Source organism: Tursiops truncatus, chromosome 2 (assembly GCF_011762595.2).
Source record: "Tursiops truncatus isolate mTurTru1 chromosome 2, mTurTru1.mat.Y, whole genome shotgun sequence".
In the NCBI taxonomy this organism is placed as follows: Eukaryota; Metazoa; Chordata; class Mammalia; order Artiodactyla; family Delphinidae; genus Tursiops; species Tursiops truncatus.
In genome coordinates this window covers 110,419,836-110,440,710 of record NC_047035.1, presented here as the reverse complement: position 1 = coordinate 110,440,710, position 20,875 = coordinate 110,419,836, and the positions used below count along the sequence as shown (strand labels likewise).

The 20,875-nt window shown below is 52.8% G+C and overlaps 1 protein-coding gene across 1 annotated transcript in view; it reads right to left on the bottom strand.

Moving 5' to 3' along the window:
* CORO2B (coronin 2B) overlaps positions 1–11,768 on the bottom strand; it is a 139,931-nt gene extending 128,163 nt beyond the window's left edge. Inside the window, exon 1 of the mRNA XM_033851896.2 lies at positions 10,690–11,768. Within this exon, the coding sequence (XP_033707787.1) occupies positions 10,690–10,704 (15 nt within the window). The 5' untranslated portion in view covers positions 10,705–11,768. The remainder of the gene's footprint in view (positions 1–10,689) is intronic.
* Positions 11,769–20,875: the final 9,107 nt, after the last annotated feature.

Here is a 20,875-nt window from a genome sequence, read left to right as displayed (position 1 = left end):
GGGCAGGTTCAGCAGAGCAGTGTGATTCCTGCTGCTTTTCTAAAGCAAAGGCCCACAGAGCTTGCAGCTCCCACGGCCACCCCCCAGCACCTGGGCCCCCCCGGGGCCTGCAGAGGCGAGGCTTTGTTTGTGGCTCCTGAGCCCCCCTCTCCTTCCCTCCGCCCACTCTCCCTTCCTCCCTCCCTCCATCCCTCCAAGCCAGAGTTTCAGGGAAAACTTTGTCTGGAGACTTCTCAAGCCAGTGATAAGGCCTGGCCAGAGGAAAGCTCTTAGCAACCCAGACTCCCAACCCGGAGGCCCTTCTAATGGTTTCAGAGAAACAAAGGAGGGAAAGATTGCCTGCAGCTCTGCGTGCCAGGTGGGCCGGCTTCCAGGAGGGAGAGTGAGGTTCACGGGCCGCCTGTGGAGGCCAAGGTGGCGGCCTGGCATGTAGGACACATGGGCCACCAGATCTGGGTAATCACAGCCCCACGGCCGAGCAGAAAGAGCCTCAGAAGTCGTTCCTTCTGCCTTTGCCATGGCCTGACCAGGCCCTGGGGCAGGCTGCTCCTGGCTGGTCACTTGGGGAGCCAGTCCTCTTCGTTTGGGTGCCCACTGCCAGCTAGACTGAGTTCTGAAAGTCTACTTTCTGGAACTTTCTCCCACCCCCACTTCTGAATCAGTCCTTGGCCTGATTTCTAGTAGAAGCCTAGAGAAACCCACTAAACTGAAGTTCATCCAACCCAAACCTGCCACTAGGCAGGAGGCAGCCCCAGTTCCTGCTCAGCCACTGGCGCCCCTTTGAGTAAACCTTCTGTGGCCTCAGTTTTCTCCTCTGCAAAATGAGGGAGCCCATTACATCTCTTTAGAGTCCCTTCCAGTTCTAGCAGTCTGTAGATCTCTAGGAGTAAGGACTTAGCCCAAGCAGCAACATCCAGGGAATGGTCTAGGCTTGTTTCAAATCCTGCCCAATCTCGCCCCTTTACACCAGGTACCCCATGGTCTATATCACACCTTTTCTACCGTGCACAGCCCTTTGATGAACACTGTGAAAGGTACTAAAAAGAATCAGATGTAATCTCTGGCCTCAGCAAGCTCGTAATTAAGGAGTCAAGGTTCACGTTCATAAAGCAATCAACAAACAACATAACACCTTGGGCTTTTATTTGTATCTGGTGTAGTGGAGACTGGGTGCTACAGGAGTTCTCGGGACAGAGAAATTAACACAGATGCAGACCCTGAAAAGGCCAGTTTAACAGGACAACTCAGGCCCTGAAATAGCCTCAGTGCATAACAGCTTGAGTTTGTCCTCAGATATCATAATGATTAACGCAGGAAGGTAGACCCCTGGGCTTTAGAGGACAGATGTGTGATAATAAAAAGTTATCAGATGGCTGCTCAGGTACACAGAAATCCCCTTTCCCAGAATTCCAAATTTCCCAGAATCCCAAATTTCCCCATGCATTCCTGCAAACTGATCTTTCACCCGGAGGTCGGCAGGGCAGGCAGAAACAGCATTATCTTTAGGAAGTTAAACAAAAAACCTCAAGAATTAAATCGTTTTGTCCCCATCCACCAACACCTTTCTTTTCATCAGCTGTTCCGTGTCTTAGAAATTCCGCCAGATCCCAGATCATAAAGCTGTTAGTTCTGAAATCACACTTAAGGTGTTTAAACGGTTCGCTGTAAATGCTTCAAGCTACTGGAGCATATTCCTTTCCATAAACCTAAAGGAAAAGCAAGTCTGAGCCCCAAAGGCATAAGGACGCGTCTGGAGCAAAGGTCAAGGTCCCTTGCCACGGGGCACAGGATGGGATCTCTCTGCCCAGAGACCCAGGCAGGACTGTGCTCTGGGACCCATCCTCCCCAGCCTTCCACAGGGAGCTGGGGCTTGCAGGGAGCCAGGATGATACACATCAAGGTTCGGATGCTTTATTTGGCTCACTTTTCAAATGAAAGCAGGACGCCCAATTTTTACTGCCAGATTATTTATCCCAAGCATATTAAAACAGCCAAAATAGAATAGGAAGAGAGAAAAACAACTTTTTATCTGCACCCAACTAGCCTGACGGAGCAGAAAACAGATAGAGGCTGTTTGGAAGAGATGAACTCCTCTTTTTCATACCAGCAGAGTATGAATCAATTCTGAAGTCAGGACTACAGCGCAGGAAAAGTGGGTTAGCTATTGGATGGAACTGCCAAACTCTGAAGGCCGTGAAACGCTGGTGATGGGAGGGGGTGGGAGGGAGCGCGAATTAGACATGACAATAACCATCCCCTTCCATGACATCTACGACTGCCTTACTTAACACATTACAGCACCCTAGTAAGGTTGAGTCCTAACTCCACTTTCAAAGATGAGAAAACAGAGGCTCAGAGATGTTGAGGGACTAGCCCAGGGTCACAAGGTAAGAAAAAGTGGCAAGAGCAAGGCTTGGATCTTCCGCCTCCGGGCCCCCTGCTCTGGTCCCATGTTTTGGGGTCATTCCAGCCTGATGGAATGGCAAGCCAGAAGGCCCGGGAGGTAGGCTCAGGCCCTCCCCAGCTTTGAGACCCTAGTAAGTTACCTCCCTGCCCTCTCTGGGCCTGTTTCTGCTACTATGGAAATGGGAACAGTAATAGCACAGACCTCAGAGGTAATCAGGAAGATTAAAAGAGTAAATACATATGAAACACTTTTTATGTGCTTGGCATAAACTAAGCACCCTCGAGGGGTTAGCTACGTTTGTTGTTGTGTTCATTTCACCGTCAGCTCCTCGAAAGCAGGGACTTAACACCTGGTGAAAGGCTCCAAACAGCCTACTAAGAAGTTAGTATTTATTACGATTAGGAGTCATTCTCATATTCCTAGAAAGCGTGGAGTTCACGAAGGCAGAGGGCTGGACCAGACGACCTCAGACGGCTCTACAGTTAAGCCCTGAGCGTGGGGGCTTCTTCCCAGGGATTAGCGTGAGCACCACCCAGAATGAGCCTCCCCACATTCCCATCTGCGGGCAGCCAGAGCCTCCCACAGTGTCACCATCTGTCTCACTCAGGGGCCAGTAAATTTAAGCCTGTGAAAAATGTCACCTTCTCTGAGCTCGGGCAGGGCAGACACCAAAATGCAGACACCCAACAGAATTCCAACATTAAAAATTCTGCATCTGTCCCTATGGTTTTACTGTAAAGACCAAGGCCCAATCCAGATAAGCAGAAAGGTTTAAAAAAACAAAATCAGTCATAATTGGGCCCAGTAAAAATGGAAGGTAGAAATTTTCCTGCCAGAGCAAAGTTTCCTTTTGGGGAAAAAAAAAAAAAAAAAAAAGACCCCTCCCCAGAGCTGCCTGCGAGCCAGGAGGGCCCCTGCCCTCCCTTACGCAGCCCGGGGAGGCCCTGGGAGGGCAGCAGAAGGCTGGGTAACGGCATGTAGCACTTTCACACCCCTCAGGTCAGTTTAAGAAGTGGCCCAGTGACAAGCCATCTTCCAGCTGCGGGGAGGAGGAAGGAAAGAGTGCCAGAGTCAGGAGGCCCAGGTCTGGACCCATCTCTGTTCTGCCTCACTGGGCGAGCTCTTGCAGCTTCCTTGGCCTCTCTGTGCCTGATTCCTCATCTGTAAAGGGGAAATAACAGTAATCTACGCCATAAAGTCTCTTTGATGATGAAATGAGCCAATACCTGGGCTTAGCCCTCACCAATGCCTGGCATGCAGGAAGTGATCCTGGAGAGTTGTTTTTGACTCCAGACGTCTGCTCATTCTGCCCTGTTCCCTCTGCCTGTTATCCTCTCCTCAGCTCCCCCCATTTCACCTGCCATCTCCTACTCATCCTTTGTGATTCAGCTAACAGTCACTTCTGAGCCCCCTGATTAGGTCAGGCCCCCTGCTATTATTCCCAGAGGTCCCTGTACTGCTCATTTCATAACCCCCAGGACACTCACTGTCAGCATTTGTTTAATTTTCTGTCTTCCCGGTGTTAATAGCTAACGCTAACTGCCAGGCGTGTGGTAAGTGCTTCACACAGATCAGCTCATTTAATCTTTACAATCATCCTTTTAAGTACTACTATTATCAATCCCAATTAAAGGATGGGGAAACAGATGTTCAGAGAGGTTAGGCAACCTGCCCAAGAACACACTGCAAGTAAATGATACAGTGCCATCTGTCTGACTCAAAAGCTGGCCTTCTTAGGCACCCCCTGGGAATCAAGGGCCATCTCAAGAGAAGGCTGCTTCTGGTAAGGGCTGCAGGCCTGGTCCACAGACCTGCGTTCCCTGGACAAAGCTAGCTTCACGGGAATGAAGAAGGCCCTGCCTCTGCCCCACCTTGTTCTGCTGCTGTGCTGGCCGCCCTACCTATAAGCAGCCTTATCTAATGCCGGATACCACGTGCAGGATGTCTTCCTTACCCAGCACCATTCCCCCAGTCATTCACATTGTTCCCAGCTCCAGCAAAGGCCACAGGAAAGTCTAAGGATGATACACCCACGAGTGTCACCCTCAAGGCGAGCACACCTCCATGGCAGGGCCACAGACACACAGACAGGAGCCCTACGCTTTGGGGGTAGGGGCTGCAGAATATGACAGAGCTCCAGCAGGAGAGGCCTGGAGGTCAGAGGAATGTGTGCTCTGGAGTCAGACAGCCCAGGTATAGATCCCTGCTCCCCCACCCGCTAAACCTGCAACCTTGAGCAATTCACCTACTCTCACTGAGCCTCAGTTTCCTCCTCTGGAAAATGGGATCATCCAATAATAGAATCACTCTCATGGTGAACAGAGTAAATGCAATCATGCCCGCCCAATGCCTGCTTAATAACTGTTATTCTCATCTTCACAGGATGTGGACCATTACGTGATCAGATTGAGAAGGTTCTGGCTCAAAGTCAGAAGGTCTGGGTGTGCAGCCCGGCTCTGACCCACATTAGCTCTGTGACTAGGGTGTGGTCATCCCTCTACTCAGAGACTCTGTTTATTCATCTGTAAATAGGGGGAACCCTCCCCACCATGGGACGGGCGTAGGGATTCACTGCAGTAACCCATGTGTGTGTTCTGTAAACAGGACAGTCGTGAGCAAACCTGGGCGCCTCCCATCGCTGTGTTAATTAATTGGAAGGAGGGTGCCAGCCAGAAACCAATTACCAAGTCCCTCCAGGGGCCTCTGTGGGGGTGGGGGTGGCAGGCGGGGAGGGAGAGAGGAAGGGTGAGTGGCAGTTCCACCCCCAATCCCCCCCCTCACCTCCCACCCTACTTGTGCCTCCTTCGCAGCTGGTCCCACACTCCAGGCCCACAAAGGAGAGGCTCATTCTAAACAGCTTCTTTTCATGTGGAAGCCACCGGATTTGCATCTGTCCTTCCCTGGCAGGGCCTGCTCCCAGCCAGCTGCTCCGAGCTTCCCAGGCTGCAGGCGGCTCGGGGCTGGGGCCTGAACCTGCGGGGTACAGGGGCAGGGAAAGGAAGGGAACAGAACGAGCTGATCAGAAGAGGGAAGGAGAGGGGGCTGGGCACAGAGGGAATTTGCACATTCCCTCATCTCCTGGACACCAGACAAATTCTGTGGCCAGCTATCCAAATCAGAATCTGGGCTGCCCCGGTGCCAGGAGCCGGCGGCAGCTGAGGCCATGTCTGCTCCAGGCTGGCCAACCCGGGAGAGAAGTGGAAAAACTCACTCCATCGCTGAGCTGCCAGGGTCTGATGCTGCCAGGCCATTGGTCCAGCCAGTGTCCATACACTCAAACTGGCCGAGCCCATGTCTGTGCTGACTCCACAGGCTTGGCTGGCTGTGGGGTGATTCTGGGGCCCTGGGGAGCCTCACAACCCTTCCCAGATGCCTCTAGGCGCTGCCATAGATGCCAAGGTGGCAACACCCCCAGCCGAGAGAACACAGGGCCTCCGGGCACACTGAGGAAGGGAGTAACTCGCCAGGGCTTTTCTGGAGAGTGAGGGAGAGACAGCAGAGAAGGAAAGGGCCTGTATTTACGAAGCACTTACAGCATGCAGCCAAGACCAGCCTCTCCCAGCTTGTGTCCACTGGACCTTGACACTCCTAACCCAGGACGCTGAGATACCTCCTTCCACATCCATCTCCTCAAAGGGCCTGGACAGCAGGGGCTGTGGCTATGCACTCTGTGACCCTAATGCCTAACACAGGGCCTGGCCCAGAGCGGGAGCTCAGAGGGTGCTGGCTGAACGAATGAGTGAATGTTAGCTAGATACCTTCTGCGTGAGGATGCCAGCGATCTGGAAAAAGCCCCACGAGGAAGGAGGAGGTATGGTGAGTGCATGGAGTGTACAGGAGGCAGAATCCCCACACTACCCCTACGTGTCTGGGAGCTGGGTCTGTGCTGGTACCTCTCAGCCTTTCAGCTGAGGTTCTCTCATCTCTTCTCGCAGTAAGAGCCAGAGAGGAAAATGGTGCTGGGAAGTGGGATATCTGGGGGTCCAGGTATCCTAGGTAGACTGCATCTGGGTCCATGAGTTGAAGCAGAAGGGCTTGTAACCCCCTTCCCTATCCTGACCCTGGGCTCCCTCACACCCAGACCCAAAAAAGGGAGAGGGAAACCCAGACACTAGCAGTCCAGGCTGGGGCGATGCAGGGGGGCAAAAACACCTGCCCCTGCTCCGGCTTCCTGAAGTCCCCCCTCACCGGGCAGCCAGGAGGAAAGAGCACTGATCAGGAGTCAGGAGGACCCAGGTTCCAGCCCCTCCAGCCTCAAACTTGCTTGAGCGGCTTTAGGCAAATCACAGTTCTGTTCCCTGAGCCTAAGTTCCCTCATTTGTCAGGGGAGAGAACTGGATGATTAAACTGCTTGAACATTCTGTTCTCCTATAAGCCGCTCCACAGGGGCCCTAGAGACATGTGATCTTTGCCAAACAATTAACTGTTATTAGCTACCTGGGCAGGACAACACCGTCCTATCACATTCAGCAGGAGCCAGGGGCTCCCACCAGCGAGCTGAGCTCTGCTGGAACAGGGGCAGGAGAGGAAGGCTGACCTGCAGAAAGAAGGGCCAGGGCGCGGCTGACAATACTGCTTGTGGACCTGGAATCGACTGCTTAGAGGGGGATGCTGGCATCCAGTGTCCTCTCTTTGCCCACATTCCTTCTCCTAAGTCCTTCCTAGGTGCAGCAGGCATTCCTGCTGCCCAGGGTACTTTGTTCTTGGTCCCCTGGCCCCCTGAGCTAGCCTGGGGAACTTGGAAAGCACTGAGCTCAGCAGCACCTAACTTACAAGGCACACCTGGGAACAAGGCTACCCAGTCACTAGAAGCCACCACCTTGCTTACCTAGAAGCCACATCTCTGGTCACATCACAGACAAAAGCCAAGAAATCACTCCAAAGGACCCCTGAGCAGCGAAAAGGAGGTGGTAAGGCCTACGTTACAGCTCACAGGCTTTTCTTATAGCCTATTGACTAGTACTCTACACACATTTCTAATATAGTTTGTTCTGTTTTTCCAGGTGAGTGCAATTTAGAAACAGATATTTAGACACAGAAAAGCACTGCTAAGTGCTAAGTCAGGTATATGACTGAAATGGAATAGAGACAGAAAAATTATAAGAATCAGGCACAAGGATTTGAAGAATAAAATCATCTGGAATAAAATCATCTTGTTACTGGGAGGGCCGCCTTCACTCCCTCACCCTTGACTTGCCCTATGGAAGGACACTGGACCAAAACTGGGAGGAGGCTGGGCCTTGACCTCCTGTGGATATCTGCAGGCTGGGAAGCTGCATCTGGTCCTTCCCTCTCCTCTCTAGTTTTTCTTCCTTTCTTCTCCTCCTCATTATATAAAGAAACTAAGGCAGCTTACTAAAATATACACAATAAAATAGAGTTTAAAACATCATAACCAGGAAAAATGTCATCAGGCTAGAAGGTCACGATTCAAAATCTGCATGGCTCCGAGTCTCTAGTGTGTTAGGGCAGGAGCCCCTCCAGAAAACCCCCAGGTTTTACATGCAGCCTCACCAGCTGTACCCCACAATGAAGGGGGCTAGTTGTATGTATGAGAGGGAGGGTGGCAAACGGAAAACAGAGCCCCTCTGCCCCAAGGAAGTGCTACTGAGGATCCAGCAACTGACCATCTGGTTTCCTCTTCTCCACTTCCCAGGCTCTCTGAGCTAACAAGATTGTCTCCTACAATACAATCCACACCTAACCCTGGCCCTGAGGATCTGCCCTGCGGGGCGTCTGACACAAAGGCTCAAAGCAAGGGTCCAAGGGGCAGGAAGCTGGGGCTTGCCCAAAACGGGTGACTCTGCCTAGAGGCAGCAAGAGCCAGGGCCTCACCCTCTAATCCATTCCCTCCCCAGCCTACCACCCCACTAAGCAGTGATCCCACCTCCCAGACTCCTGTTAGGGTTCTTCTTGTAACCAGACCAACTCCAGAGAAAAAAGAGCTTCCTGGTCTCCATCAGAGCTGACTTCCTTGCCAGAGTTGAAGCTGTCCCAAAGCCCCGCAGAAGGTGGAACCAATTCCCGCATTTCACAGATGGGAAAACAGAGGCCTAGAGATGGAAGTGACTGGTCCAAGGTCACACGGCCTGTTAGTGGCTGATTTAGGACTACAGGCAAGGCCTTCAGACTCCCAGAGCACTATGGTTTCTTCTCAAACTCAGAGAGGAGCCTTTACCAGCAGGCTTTTAGGCTTTTAGGCCTGCCCCCAGGCCCCTCCCCTGTAGCCCTCTTGCTCCTCCAGCCCTCCCCACTAGTCTGTGAAGGGCTGGCAAAGGAAGAGAAGACAGGGTTAAGGTGGGGGTTTTATTTAATCCTCTGAGCTGGCTTAAACTGATACCACATTGGTTAGAACAGGAAGAGAGAGACAGAGGGATTTGGTGGGGGATGGGGTGGAAGGGGGTGCATTAGTGAATAATCACTGGATACCAAGAGGCCAGGCCTGCCAATAGGTTTAACAGACAGGTACTCACCTTCATGGACTCCCCACCCCAGGGCCCAGGCCTCCAAGCAGTGCCCCTCTACCACTGGAATCACCCAGTCTCCAAGGTGCAGGGCAATGGAACGATCACAGGCCATAGTTCAGGATAGGCCTGAGGGCAAACCCCAGCTCTGCCACTTACTCACTGTGTGACCTCAGGCAAGTTACTTTACCTCTCTGAGCCTCAGCTTCTTCCTCTGTTAAAGGGGCCTGAACACACCTTCCTTGCAGGCCTCCTGGGAAGGAAGGCTGCCTGAGCTCACATACTTAAAGAGACACAGGGGAGGCATCTAGTCAAATCTCGGTGCTGTTATTACAAACCTCACATCCTTTCTCTCTCATCCAGGCCCATCCATTACTCTTCTACTCCAACCTGCTTACGTCTTTGACATTAATAACCTTAATGACAATAATCCTTCCCAGACAAACAGCATTTGTATCATTTCAAATCACTAAGCATCCTGCACCCTGTGGGTCACAGCAGCCCTGCCAGTAGTAGCCAGAGCTAAGGTAGCCCCTCAGCCCCCAAGTGCATCTTCCCACAATGTTTCCAAGTCCTGATTTCGGAATTGAGCCCAAAGACCCTGAATGAACACTCTGTCTTATGGCAGATCTCAGGGGGGCATGGGTAGCCCCTGGCGTATCAGATGGAGCCAGAATCACCTCTCCCATCACTTCCATGGTTGACCCGCCATCCGGCCCACTGCTCTGACCACAAACAAGCTGCCCTTCCCACTTTGGCCTCCACCTCTCCAATTATGAGAGCCAGCGGGGCAGCTGGTGGAGTCTGGCCTTGGGTACATGGCTCCACAAACCCAAGGCCAAGCCCAGGCTGTGATCTCCTTACCCTGACACAGCTGTCTGAAAAGTGTCACAATCACACCCTTGATTTTATTGGCTCTTCAACTGCCCGTCGCCACCCCCAGGGTCCATATTATCATCCTGATCCTCACATTCCACAGGAGGAAACTGAGGGCCAAAGCAGAAGGGCCCAGCCAAGGTCACCCAGGGGATTTGGGATAGTGATGGAGAGTGAACTCGGGTCTCCTAAACCCTGGACACTTTCCACTATCCAGGTCTGCTTCCCACTTAACTCTTTCTTCCCCACAGCAGGGAAGCTCCCAGTCTCTCCAGTAAACCTGGGCACCTATGACAAGGTCCAAGAACTCTCCTCCAACATGGGAGCTGCCACTGTGCGCTGCTGCCTTCCTCGCCACAGTCCCTCCCCATATCTTCCAGCCGGCCACGGCAGAACCTTTCCCATGCCGGGTAGCAACTCCCAGGACTGGGGAGAACCTTCTCCACAGGCTGCCTGTGGAGTGGGGCCAGAGTTCCTGGGATGGGCGGCAGAAGCCGGCAGGTGGGGTGGGCTTTCACCTCGGCGGGCCTCCTCAGGGCGGCAAGCCCATTCCCACACCCACTGCCCAGCTCCAGTCCCTGCCAGCGACGCTCCCTGCGGCCCGCACCAACGGGGATCCCACGGAGCTGCCCCACACTGCTCTCCAGGGGTTAAAAATGCAGCATCCTAAACAAGGGTTAAAAATGCAGTCCTGGGGTTGAGCCGGTGCGAGGGATCCGGTCCAAACCAAGGCGGCTGCCAAAGCGGCATCCTCCCCCTTCCCTCCGCGGTCCTCGGGGGGCCGGAGCGACTCGGGCGACTGGGGGAGCAAGAGAAGCGCACGCAGCACCTTCCCGACACCAGTGCCCCCTCCCCACGCCCACACCCCCGCGCTCCCCGCAACCCAGGCCTGGAGCTGCAAGCGCCTGCTGGTGCCGGGCGCGGCGGGCGAGGGACGCTTACCTTTGTGACAGTCATGCAGAAACTCCGGGGCGGTGCGGGGGCGCGGGCGCGGCGTGCGGGGGCGGCGGCCGGGGTCGGCGGCGGGCCCCGGGAGGCGGCGGGAAGGGGGTCCGGCGCGGCTCGAGCGCTTCCCGCGCCCCGCGGGAGGCTCAGCCGAGCCTGGGGGCAGCACTTCGGGCGGGCAGCGCGCAGGGACCGCTCGTCGGCGCTCGCCCGCCGCTCGTCGCTGATGTCAGCCCCGAATGTGCATTTATAATAGATGAGCCTCCTTCGCCGCAGGAAGGCGAGGCAGGAAGAAAGGGAGCGAGGGAGAGGGCCCGGGCTGGGGGGCGGGGGGAGGAAGAGGGGCCGGGAACTCGCTACAAAGGAGGAGGCGGAAGGAGAAGGAGGAGGAAGCGCACGCCCGCCCGCCGCCGTGCCCCGCGCCTTGGGGCTCGGTCGCGGGCCGCCGGGCACCGCTGCTGGCGAAGCCGGGGGCCGGCGCCCAGGCCCGCGGCCTTAACCCCTTCAGGCCCACGGCCGCCACGCGGCTGGGCAAGGCTGGGTCCTGGCACCTGCTGGGTGGGGGGTGGGCAGCGACCCGGGCTCTCGGTGCCCTGTTGGCCCCGGGACGCTGGTGAAGTCACACCCTAGACGGCCGAGGCGCCTCTTGGGCTGAGAAGAGCGCCGGGCTCGCCCCCTGGAGGTTCGCAAAGTCGGCCAGGAGTGCCGCGCTGCTGGCGGCGAGGGGCGTGGCACCGCCCGCGCGGAGCTCGGCCCGCACCCCTGCCTCGCGCAGACCTCGACCCGAGGGGCGTGGGATGGGAGGCGCCAGCCCTGGTCCGAGTCTCATTCCCGCAGCGAGGCGGTGGCCCAGAGGGGTTCGTAGCTAGTTTTACAGAGGAGGAAACTGAGGGGCAGGGTGGAAAGTGACTTGGACAACGGCACGCAGCCAGGCGGGCGTTTCTCCAGGAGCCCGCTCTTTCCTTGTCGCCGCAAGCTCTGTACCGAACCTCCTGTGATAAAAGCTACGTTCTGGAGAGAGGACGGGCCCTGCCCCAAGTGTGTCTGTACGACCCCTGGGTGCGGCGCGGCTTTGGGGGAACACAGGTGCGTCCTCCGTGGCGAACTAATCCTGACCTGGGTCACACCATATCTTGGAAATGCTTCAGGGACTTGAGGGACAATCACCTGAAAGTGTCCCCGCAAGTCTTCCGAAACCAGTCCTCCAGCTGAGTACCTGAGCAGAACCGGTTTCGGCAGATCCTGAACCGCTGAGACTGAGGAGAGGCGGGGTTAGCGGAGATGGAGGCGGAGGGATCGGCTACGCATCACAATCTCCTTCCACGCCCGGAAGTGCTGGATTCCTGCTTCTGATGATCATGCAATTCAATTAACTAGACGACGTGGTCGCTGTGGTGCGCACACCTGATCTGTGGAAGGTGCCGGAAGAACAGAGAGCAGATCGGATGGCTGCCTTCAAGGAGCCCACTGTTTAGAGCAACAATAATAAAGTAATCCGCAGCTGTAGAGCTCTTTGTGGATCATCATGCTACTTTTATTTACATTTTCTCCTGTAATCCTAAATTAGTGCAACAGTATGAGGAAGGAATTACCATTCTCAGTTTGCTGATGAGTGAACAGACAAAGAGAGGGGCGAGGACCTCCCCCAGATGATACAGTGACAGACCCAAGACTTGAACAGGGTCTTTTTCAGTCAAGCACAGCACTGTGCTTTGGATCTGTGAATTCCAGGACCACTCACACCTGCTGCCTTATTTGAGCTTCACACTTGTCTTGGGAGGTGGATGGACAGCTAGTGGTCCTGTTTTCACCCATGAGGAGCTTGAATGACTTACTCGATCTCTTGGGTAGCAGATGTTGTCGCAAGCCTCAGGCATCTCCTTTGTGCGGACCCTTCCTAGTTGTGTTCCCATGTTGGACCTCATGCTTTTGACCACATTGCTCACCTGCCAGGAATGCCCTCCTTATTATTCTGCACTGATCCAAACCCTCCCGGCCTCTCATGGCCCCACCTCCTTGCCAAACCCCTGACAACTCCAACCCCCTGGTTGCCCGTGTTGCATGTGGGTCCAAGTGTCTGGTCTTGTTTTCATGAGCTTCTGGTCAATATAGACTGTGAGCCCACAGGCGTTCTGAGCACCAAGGCATGCCTTCTCTTACCGTGTACCCCTCAGTGAATATTTAATGCCAGTAGGTGCTCAGTGAATATTTAATGCCACCAAGAACAAATTAAGCAAAATAGACCTTCAACCTGCAGCAGAAGAAATTTAAATAGGCTACATGAACGCATTTGCCCTTAGCGAGCTCTCCAGCATCAGAAGTGGTCACATTCCCTGTCTGGGCTGTCTTGGGCAGGTCAGCCTCAAGCAAGACAGGAGGATGGACCTCAAAACCTTTCCAAGGCCCCTCCAGCCCCTGGAAACCGTTAAAGGGCAACTCAGGAACACTAGTCACCCTGCCCCCATGACTGTGACTCATCCATTTTTATCTCTCATGGATATTTAAAATCCCAGATTGTCATCCTCGGCTACCCAGCATGCCTCTTGGCACCTTCCCCACCATCCACCAGCATTGTGGGCTCTGGGAACGAGACAAATACTTAATATCAGCTTAAGCCAAATGTAATTAGGAACATCAATCTGCTGCCCACAACCCACATGACACACTCCCAAAGCAGAAAGAAAATGTTTCTGATTCCTCACATGCTGCTGGCTCACCCCTTCTGTCACTCTCCCCAATCAGAACAGAGGTCTGGAAGAGCTAGGGCCCTCTCAAAGAACTTGGCATTCCCTCTGCAAGTCAAGGGCTTGGCCCCTAGGAGATACTCAGAAATGTGTGCATTTTCTGTGGTGTGAGTGTCTATACCACAATACCTCCCGCCTCCCGGTCCCCTGCGACCTGGCCCATCTTAGTTTGAATTCTCCCCAAAGCAGAGCCTGAGAAAGGAATTGGATGCAGGTGGCTTAATTGGAAGGTGATCCCAGGAAGCAAGAGTGGAGGAGTGAATGGGGTAATTAGTGAGATTGGGAAGGAGGAAAAGCCAACATAAAAATTGGCTTTATATTGTGTGTTCTCAAGGTCACTGCTGGAGCCAAGGGGGCCCACTTCCCTGGAGGCATCTGGGATGTGTCCAGATTGCCTGCCAAGAGTCATTCAGTGGGCATTCATCCACGGGCCCCTCTTCCCCACTGTTTGAGGGCTGCCCCTTACGGCATTACTTCAGCTTGGAGAATGCCCTGGCGCAGAAAGTAGAAAGACCCCCCCTCCCCACCAGCTCTTACTTGAGGTGGGATGCTGTTAGTTCAAGTCTGAGCTCTCTTGGACCATCCACTGAGCTATAGGTGAAACTGGAGGGAGGCCGAGGGGTCGTGTTAAAAATTGTGGAATAGGGCTTCCCTGGTGGCGCAGTGGTTGAGAGTCCGCCTGCCGATGCAGGGGACACGGGTTAGTGCCCCGGTCCGGGAAGATCCCACACGCAGTGGAGCGGCTCGGCCCGTGAGCCATGGCCACTGAGCCTGCGCGTCCGGAGCCCGTGCTCCGCAACAGGAGAGGCCACAACAGTGAGAGGCCCGCGTACCACAAAAAAAAAAAAAAAAAAAAAATTGTGAAATAAATGAGAGTTTGCAGTGGAAGCTCTGGTCTCCTTTAGACTCTTTCACGCCTCAGTGCTGTAAACCATGCTCTGTCCTCAGCCTTGAATACCTTTATACCTCTTTCTCTGCATGGCAAACTCCTATTCATCTTTCAAATCTCAGCTCAGAAGGCACTACCTCTATGTAGCTGTCCTGATACTACCTCCACTGTTGCCTGATTCACACTGTAGTATAATTATCATAATTAAGTATATTTGTCCTGTCTCTTTTGATGGGGCTGTGACCATGTGTTCTGTCTCTTTCTTTTTTTAATCACAAAAAGCAGTTGACACATAGGAGATGCTGGATAACTGCTCAACCAATCCAATAGGGCTGCCACGGGCACCTGTAGCTTCAGCCTTAATAATCCCTTGGCTCAAATCCCAGCATGCCATAGGGAAACATCTTGACATCAGGCTCTGACCCATTCAGTATGTTTGTTTGCCTAGCTTTTTCCCAGGCCCCGTATTGGATGCCACTGTGCAGAGTGAGGAGGGCTTGGTCCTTGCCTGCAAGAAGCTTGTAGTCTCCCAGGAAAGACCCGCAGCTGTGACCACACATCCCAGACCGTGGGTGGGAGCTGCACTGTAGCACGGGGCCAGGGGGAGGGAGATTCCCAAAGTTGTGGAGCCCATAGGAGGGAGGTTCTCCTCCAGTCCTCACTGGCTGCCTCGTTCATGCCACCCCCCGACACACATCCATATACCACCTGCCCTCAGGAACTCAGTGTCACGCCCTGCAGATCCTACTGTCCCTCAATTCCTTTCCTTCCTCTCTGTCTCTACTGTTACTGCCCTAGCACAGCAGTGTGTTTTGACTGGTCCTTCTGCCTCCTGCCTTATGCCAAACAATCCATTCTCCACCCAGCAGCTCATGCACCCCTGACCAAACGCACACACATCTGCCTCGTTGAAACCCATCAGGGGTTCCCAGCTGCCTCTGGGATGAGGTCCAAACCGGGTCTTCCGAGACCCTTCCCAACCCCTGCATCTCTGTGTTGTCTCTCTCATCACACTCTTGTCTTTCTCTCCACCTGAGCACTTTCCAGACTCTTCCTCATTCTTTCCTCAGATGTTGCCTCCTCCAGGAAGCCCTCCTACACTGTGACTGGGATGGTTTAGATGCCCAGCCTCTGTGCTACTTTCCATAACTCCCCGAGCCTCCTTCTTTTCTGTACTTCTGCATTCTTTTTTTTTGTTGTTGTTGTTTTTAATCATTTCCTGGTTGTGTGTTTGACTTCCTGCTGGAGAACAAGCTGCTTGAGGACAGGGATTGGCTCTTTCTCTTAGTAATTCCATCACACAGCAAGAGCCTTATTCAATACCCTTACCTGCATATAATTCTTCTGGTCTTCATTTCCTTCTTTTTTTTTTTTTTTTTTGGCGGTACGTGGGCCTCTCACTGTTGTGGCCTCTCCCCTTGCGGGGCACAGGCTCCGGACGCGCAGGCTCAGCGGCCATGGCTCACGGGCCCAGCCGCTCCGTGGCATGTGGGATCTTCCTGGTCCAGGACACGAACCCGTGTCCCCTGCATTGGCAGGCGGACTCTCAACCACTGCGCCACCAGGGAAGCCCCTTTCTTTCTTCTTTATTGTCTCCTCATGCTCTCTCCCCCTTACCTGTCTCCACTGGTGCATCTACTCTTCCATCTGCTTCAAGTCTGTATGTCTGTGACCTCCCCACACCTCTTCACTAAATCCCTAGTGACTACCTTTCCCACTCTGCCCCCTCCCCTCCTGGCGCCCCCTCTGCTGCTCTTCATGTCTGGGTGTGGGGTTCTCCCCTCTCCACCTCCCCTTGGCTTTCATGGTTTCTCTCTTCCTCCTGTCTCTCCTTCAGCTCTATCCTCCCACCACGTCTGCTTGTTTTTGTCCTACAGCCTTTCTCATCTCTGTGTGTTTCCCTCTCCCTGTCCCTGTGGCTCTGTCTCTCTCCTCTGTCCCCCTCGCTCTCTTTCTTTGTCCCTCACCCCCTTTCTCCATGGCCTCTGTACAACACACACATGCTGACTCTGGTGTGGGAGAAATGCTGGGCTGCTCTCGGGGTGTCCTCTCTCACCCCATATCTGACAGGTGATGACCGGTGAGCCACCTGGAAGCAGGCAGGTCTGGGGCCTCTGAGAGCTGCATCCTTCACTGGGGATGCCTTCACCTGGGCAGCAGGCTCTTTGCTCTCAATCCACTCTAGGAGCTGGTGCGCATGTGTGTGGGACTGGTTGGATCCATATGTGTACTGCGCATAGGTGGGGGGTATGGAAATGGATGATGGAGGGAGGAGCCTCGTAACTGGGCTCAGTGAGGGAACCTCGGGGTCAGCGTCCCCAGAGCTCTGCTCTCCCAGCTCTCCCTGGGGCCATGATGGCAAACAGACACATTCACTCACAGGGAGGACAGATGGCTCACCCTGGTAGGGCTCCCTGGCAGAGGCTGCACGTGCGTGCAGCCCAGAGACAGATGTGCTCCAGAAACACTGTGCACTCCCACAGAGTGCAGTGGCTAAGTACCCGGCTCCGGAGCCGTAGTGTGTGGGTTCAAACCCCAGCTCCCGCACAATGTCATCAGGACAGTTGTTTGACCTCCTTGTACTCCATCTCCTTTTATTCATCATGAAGATAATAATAACTCTGGCCTCACAGAGCTCTTATGAGGTATGAATGAGAGAAAGCACTTGGGGCAGTGTATTCAGTCCATAAATCCTGCTATTACTATGAACGGTGTTCAATCCTTCATTCCTCATAATTTTTAAGTCAGGGTGGACTAAACAACTATTTTTTTAAATTTGTAATTAATTTTTAACGTGAGAATACGCATTATAGGGAAGAACATCTTGCCAATCATTATCAGCATCACTGTCACCATCACCATCACCATCATTATCATCATCATCATTCTGTTAATCTATACAGTAGTTATTATGTGCCAAGAACTATTAATAGTAATATAAATATAATATATGTGCATGTGTTGGACTAAACAACTATTATCTTCCCCATTTCTCAGGAAAGGAAACTGAGGCTGGGAGAGATGACACAGGTTGCCCAGGCTCACAGCTAACGTGTAGCAGAGTGGGCCCAGGGCCCAGGCCTGACTCCGTCTTTGCTGCACTTTCCACAACCCCAAGGATCTGCCTGAGCATCTTGTGTATTAGGGCCCCTCCAGGGTGGGAGTCAGGAATCTGAGCTCTTGCTCAAGCGTTGCTGCATATAAGCGTGTGGTTTACCAAAGGCCCATCTCCCAGCTAAGCCATGGTTCACTCATTTACAGAACGGGATCACAAAAACCCATCTACTTAAGAGCTATAAATTGGTGAACATTATCGTTAACATGAAAAACGTTTGGGGAAAAAAATAAAAGGAAAGAAAAAAGGAAAAAAAGCCTGCCATGCCACCAATAACCAACAGAAGGCGAAAGCAGTCCCTTGTATAGAGCCACTTGGGCCCTGGGTATTTCCAGCCTTTAGATCCTTTGGATCTAAACTTTGATAACACCCACATCAGTGGTTCTCAAAGTGTGGGTCTCAAACCAGCATCAGCTTCACGTGCGGGCTTGTTATAAATGCAGATTTGTGAGCCCTGCACCAAGTTTACTGACTCAGGGTCCAGCAGTAGGTTTAAATAGGTAGGCCCTCCAGGGGATTCTGAGAATCACTGATTTACATCCTAAGGTATCGTGAGCACCTCGTCAGATAAATTCTATGTCCCAGGTAATATAGTTGAATTGTAACTTGGCCTTCAATATCTTAACCAGCGGCTTTCAAAATCTTTCCTCTGACAAGATTACAAGTATGGCAGGGGGCAGAAAGGTGACCACAGGTGCCTGAAACAGCTCCAGCAAGGGACTGTAGCTTTGACGCTTCCTGCTTTGGTTGAAATTGTGTGCAAACTTAGTGGCTCCGGGTACTGTCCTGGTTTAGCCCCACTTGCTTCTCTGAGGTTGAACCTGAAGTTACACCCAGGAGTGGAAATGGCAAGTATCCTGACAGGCTCGTGGGAGAACAAGGGTGGGGTCTCAGAGCCTGAAAGCAAGGTCTTGAAGATCCACTTAGAGTCTAGCAGCCTCTCCCAGATGCCCCTCAGTCAGACCAGCCCCTAGCAGGGCCCCCCTGGTCCTGCTCACCCCTGGCCCTCTGTGCCTGCCCCCAGGACAGTGCTCCTCCATTCTCCTCCGGGCTGGCCAGATCTGGCTACACTTCAGGGCTCAGCAGAAAGCCGCAGGGATACTCTGTCCCCTCCCTCCACTGCGCTCCCAGAACTTAGCAGCTCTTCCATGTTAAATACCCCGAGGCCTCTGCCATTGCTGCGTCTCAGTCCCTAATTCTTTGTAAAGAGCAGGCTTTGGACCAGATGGTCGCCAAGGCCTTCTCTGCCTGCTCCAAGATGTTCTGAGCTCTAGTTCACAAGAGCAACTCTTATCTCTCTCAGTCAAATCTGCCCTTAGCATGTGCAGGGCCTTGTGTCTGCGGGACGCTTGTTAAAAAACAAAATTCAACTGAGTAAACTTGAAGATCTAATTGGCTTTATTAGGTGATTCATGAATCGGCAGCAACCCATCTTGCAACTAGAAGGGTGCTCCGAGGGGTGGTACAAAATGGAAGGTTTTTATAGAAAGACAGGAGAGGCAATTTACAAAAGAAAAGAGGGGATTATTTTTAGGTCAGGACGTCCTCTTTTTGTAGGGAAGGGACTGGCAAGGGTTTTATCATGCAGATTGCCTCTTTTTCCTCTGGGGCCTGGAGAGGGCCTATGTGATAGATTACCTCATTGTTGGTGACCAGAAAATTCCAGACTGGTTTGTTATGATTACATTTCTGGTGAAGACTGAAGCTGCAATTAGGTTAGGTATTAAATCTAGGTTTGGTATCATGGGCTTTAGCACAAGCGACGCCGTTTGGGGCATGCGGTTTTTCTCTTTAACACCCCTGTCTAGATCAACAATTTGGTTTTTAAATATAATACAAAATTCTTGGCCCTTATGAGGTATTGTGATTTATCAACAAATGGGTAGAGAAAAGGTCTTAACATATTTGTTTATTGTCCAATCAGTGCACATGAAGATTCTTTGTAGGACCCAAGAACCAGCTTTTCCTGTTCAGGTCCAGGAACCATCTCTTCATGTTCTTTATTGTCAAATATGTCATTCCTGGTTAATTTCCTTTCTTCCATCATGAAAAACAAAGTGAGAATGCTGTTATTATGCACAATGCCGTGGCTCACAGGAACCTGTTTGTATCGAAACAACGTGGATGTTTTTGCCTCTGCAGTTTCCTGCTACCCTTACTTAATGCTGGTTGCGGCCTTACTCCTGACCCTGCATCATCCATTGTATTGCCATGAATCCCGGCTTCCAGTGACTCTCTCACAGGGTCAGCTTCACTGGTGATGACCATAAATGCAAGTCTTACCCAATGTGCCGGACAATGAGAAGGATCATTTGTTTTCTGGTCATAAACTGACCATTCAGAATGTTCGGGTGTAAATGACAAACGCTTTAGGCCACAGAAGACCGCAATGGGGTGGGGGATGCCCTGGGTGCTCTTGGAAATTAGCACCAGGGTAAAGGATGCTTGCTGCCACCCTGCCACTCTTGGTGCTGCATAGGCCGGAGGTGACACCACGATCAAAGCACAGATGGGCAAGAGCCACCGCACAGACCCACACACGGGGCTCAAGCCCAAGGGTCAGCAGTGGACTAATGGTAGCCCAGGATCCGGAACTTGTCCTGAGTCTGATGTGAGGATCACCCAGAATCAGCACATCAGCACCATTCCAGTGGCCCAGTCTCTCAGGATCTCAATCCTGCAAAAGCCATATGGCACAAGCCAGGCTGTGGGAGCAACCAGCTCACGAGACCGCTCTCTTAGACCTGGAGCTTGGCCCCAAGGGCTCTAGGACAGCTCCCCGGTGTTTTTGAGTCCTGGGGGTGCTGGTGGAGCGTTATTGCACAAACTCCATGTCTGGGAGAAAGGTCGGAGAATACCCAAGGGAGAGAAATGGGGGCCCCAGGCAGGGTCCAGTCCAGGCTCTCAGGCACCTTGCCTAAATGGCACTGTTGGCCCCAACAGGTCCAGGTACTTGTGTTCTCCTCAGCGAAGCTGGGACAGGCTCAGCTTCCAAGACTTCACTGAACCCCAGGGAAGAACAAAAGGAGAGCTTGAAAGCACCCCTACTTTCCTACTTGGGGTTCCCCAGGCCCTCTGACCAGCCCACTTCGCTTATTCCCAATATTTTAGCCCCTGGTCTCGTCTCAAAGTGAGGATAACAGTTTATGAATCACCACCCAGAAGTTTCCCCTAAAGTCTTACAGTTTCATGATCAAGACCTACAATAGCCCCTAACACATTCTATGGGCCCAGAATTACCCTGATACCAAATCCAGACAAAGACATCACAAGAAAAGGAAGCTACAGACCAATATCCCTTATGAATATAGATGGTCTAAGTTCTAAATAATTGCTGTGTTACATGCAGACATTTTGATCCTTCCAACAATCCCATGAAGTTGCACCCATTTTTCAGGTGGGAAAACTAAGGTGCGGAGGCTAAGTGACTTACAT